The sequence below is a fragment of the Haplochromis burtoni genome, unplaced genomic scaffold (genome assembly GCF_018398535.1).
Source record: "Haplochromis burtoni strain Fernald_Lab_line unplaced genomic scaffold, NCSU_Asbu1 Contig_16, whole genome shotgun sequence".
NCBI lineage: Eukaryota > Metazoa > Chordata > Actinopteri > Cichliformes > Cichlidae > Haplochromis > Haplochromis burtoni.
The window spans coordinates 3,954,421-3,957,088 of NW_024582377.1; the positions used below are offsets into that span (position 1 = coordinate 3,954,421).

General features: G+C 43.4%; 1 protein-coding gene across 1 annotated transcript in view; it reads left to right on the plus strand.

Moving 5' to 3' along the window:
- The window catches only part of togaram1 (TOG array regulator of axonemal microtubules 1), a gene marked incomplete at its 3' end in the record, with an annotated part of 29,411 nt that overhangs the window by 6,235 nt on the left and 20,508 nt on the right, over window positions 1-2,668 (plus strand). The window contains 1 exon segment of the mRNA XM_005916964.3: window positions 575-635. Within this exon segment, the coding sequence (XP_005917026.2) occupies window positions 575-635 (61 nt within the window).

Below are 2,668 nucleotides of genomic sequence, written 5' to 3' on the forward strand. Positions count from 1 at the left end.
ACCTCTGGTGCAAATTACTGACCTCTGTCATCATTTTAGGTGGGGGAACTTGCACAATCGGTGGCTGACTAAATACTTTTTTGCCCCACTGTATTTGAAATGAAGCAATCAAGTTGGCAGTGTAGACTTCATCCTTTAGGAATTACGGACATTTTTTTCCACAGTCATTTTAGCAGGATCAGAAATAACTGGACAGACTATAGTTATAAAAGGTTTAGCATGTCAGTGTCTGCTCAAAGCTTGGAACCTATGGACATCACTAAATGCTTTTCTCTGCAGGAGGAAAGCATTTAGTGATCTAGTGTGTGTCTGTGTTTTTGATGGAGTTATTTTTCGATTTCACACAAGGAAAAGCACAATGTGAAGTGGCAGAGTATGTGCAAGTCTTATAATTGGCCTAGAATTGCTAGAACTGTCAACTGTGGCTGAAAAAAGATGTGCTGAACTGTGAATGCTTCCCTGTTGAAACCCCAGAGATGATTATCAGACAGCAGCACTTGTTTTTATGACACTTGTTTTACCTTTTATACTTAATTTTTACCATTTAAAGAAATAATTGTACATTCTTTCACAGGGGTCAAATGGGGACACCCTTTCTTTGTCCAGGAAGCCAGAAACCTACATACCCAGTTTTAGTAAGTACCAAAACTTTCTTCTCTTAACATTTGTTTTCACATTAATTTCATATACAATAAGTTGACAAGTGCAGTTGACAGCTTGTCATGTTCAACTTCAGCTTCACTCAGTTTAGAGCAGCTTTAAATTGGATTAGCATCCTGGGTCAAAGGAGTTACTGTTCCACATGTCAATGAAAACCGTGAGATGAGCACGCTGACAAGCTGCTTGGCAGATTGGTGTCACTGCTCATGTACTGTTCACTGTTCATTTTCCCAAAAGGTAGCTGTTTATTAAAGTTCTAATAGGCAGAAAGTTTGGGCTAACAGGACTAAATCCCTGACTAAATGAATGGCACACCATAAATGCAGTGTTTACTGGGCCCTTAAAAATCCATATATTTATATAATCTGACTGCATACCAGTCAGATTATACAGGGAGTGCAGAATTATTAGGCAAGTTGTATTTTTGAGGAATAATGTTATTATTGAACAACAACCATGTTCTCAATGAACCCAAAAAACTCATTAATATCAAAGCTGAATGTTTTTGGAAGTAGTTTTTAGTTTGTTTTTAGTTTTAGCTATTTTAGGGGGATATCTGTGTGTGCAGGTGACTATTACTGTGCATAATTATTAGGCAACTTAACAAAAAACAAATATATACCCATTTCAATTATTTATTTTTACCAGTGAAACCAATATAACATCTCCACATTCACAAATATACATTTCTGACATTCAAAAACAAAACAAAAACAAATCAGCGACCAATATAGCCACCTTTCTTTGCAAGGACACTCAAAAGCCTGCCATCCATGGATTCTGTCAGTGTTTTGATCTGTTCACCATCAACATTGCGTGCAGCAGCAACCACAGCCTCCCAGACACTGTTCAAATGTTAAAAAAACAATAAAATAAATCATTTGAAATATTCTTCCAGTTATACTCGCAAATGATTATATTCCTATAAAAACTATGCCGGCCACTTGGTTTGGCGTTCCATGTATGCCTTGCCTGCTAGCATCTTGCACCCTGCTGTTATGTGCTGGATTGTCTCTGGGGCATCTTTACACAGCCTGCACCTGGGGTCTTGCCTGGTGTGATAGACCCAGCCTCTATGGATCTTGTACTCAGAGCTTGTTCTTGTGCTGCCATGATTAGTGCCTCTGTGCTGTCTTTCAGTCCAGCTTTGTCCAGCCACTGGTAGGATTTCTGGATATCAGCCACCTCCTCTATCTGCCGGTGGTACATACCGTGCAGGGGCCTGTCCTTCCATGATGGTTCCTCGTCTCCCTCCTCTTTCTTGGGTTTCTGCTGCCTGAGGTATTCACTGAGCACTCGGTCAGTTGGGGCCATCTTCCCAATGTATTCTTGGATGTTCGTTGTCTCATCCTGGACTGTGGTGCTGACACTCACCAGTCCCCGGCCCCCTTCCTTCCGCTTAGCGTACAGCCTCAGGGTGCTGGACTTGGGGTGAAACCCTCCATGCATGGTAAGGAGCTTTCTTGTCTTTATGTCAGTGGCTTCTATCTCCTCCTTTGGCCAGCCTATTACCCCAGCAGGGTACCTGATCACGGGCAGGGCGTAGTGTACGGAACTTGTGCATAGTGTACAGGAACATCTGTGCCGAGTATAACCTGGAAGTCCCGAGGTCAAAATGGGAGATGCCATGCCCCAAGGGTGGTGGAGAATGACCGAGCTAAGATCCTGTGGGACTTCCAGATACAGACGGACAAAATGGTGGTGGCTAACCAACCGGACATAGTGGTGGTAGACAAACAGAAGAAGACGGCCGTAGTGATCGATGTAGCGGTTCCGAATGACAGCAATATCAGGAAGAAGGAACACGAGAAGCTGGAGAAATACCAAGGGCTCAGAGAAGAGCTCGAGAGGATGTGGAGGGTGAAGGTAACGGTGGTCCCCGTGGTAATCGGAGCACTAGGTGCGGTGACTCCCAAGCTAGGCGAGTGGCTCCAGCAGATCCCGGGAAAACATCGGAGATCTCTGTCCAGAAGAGCGCAGTCCTGGGAACAGCTAAGATACTGCGCAG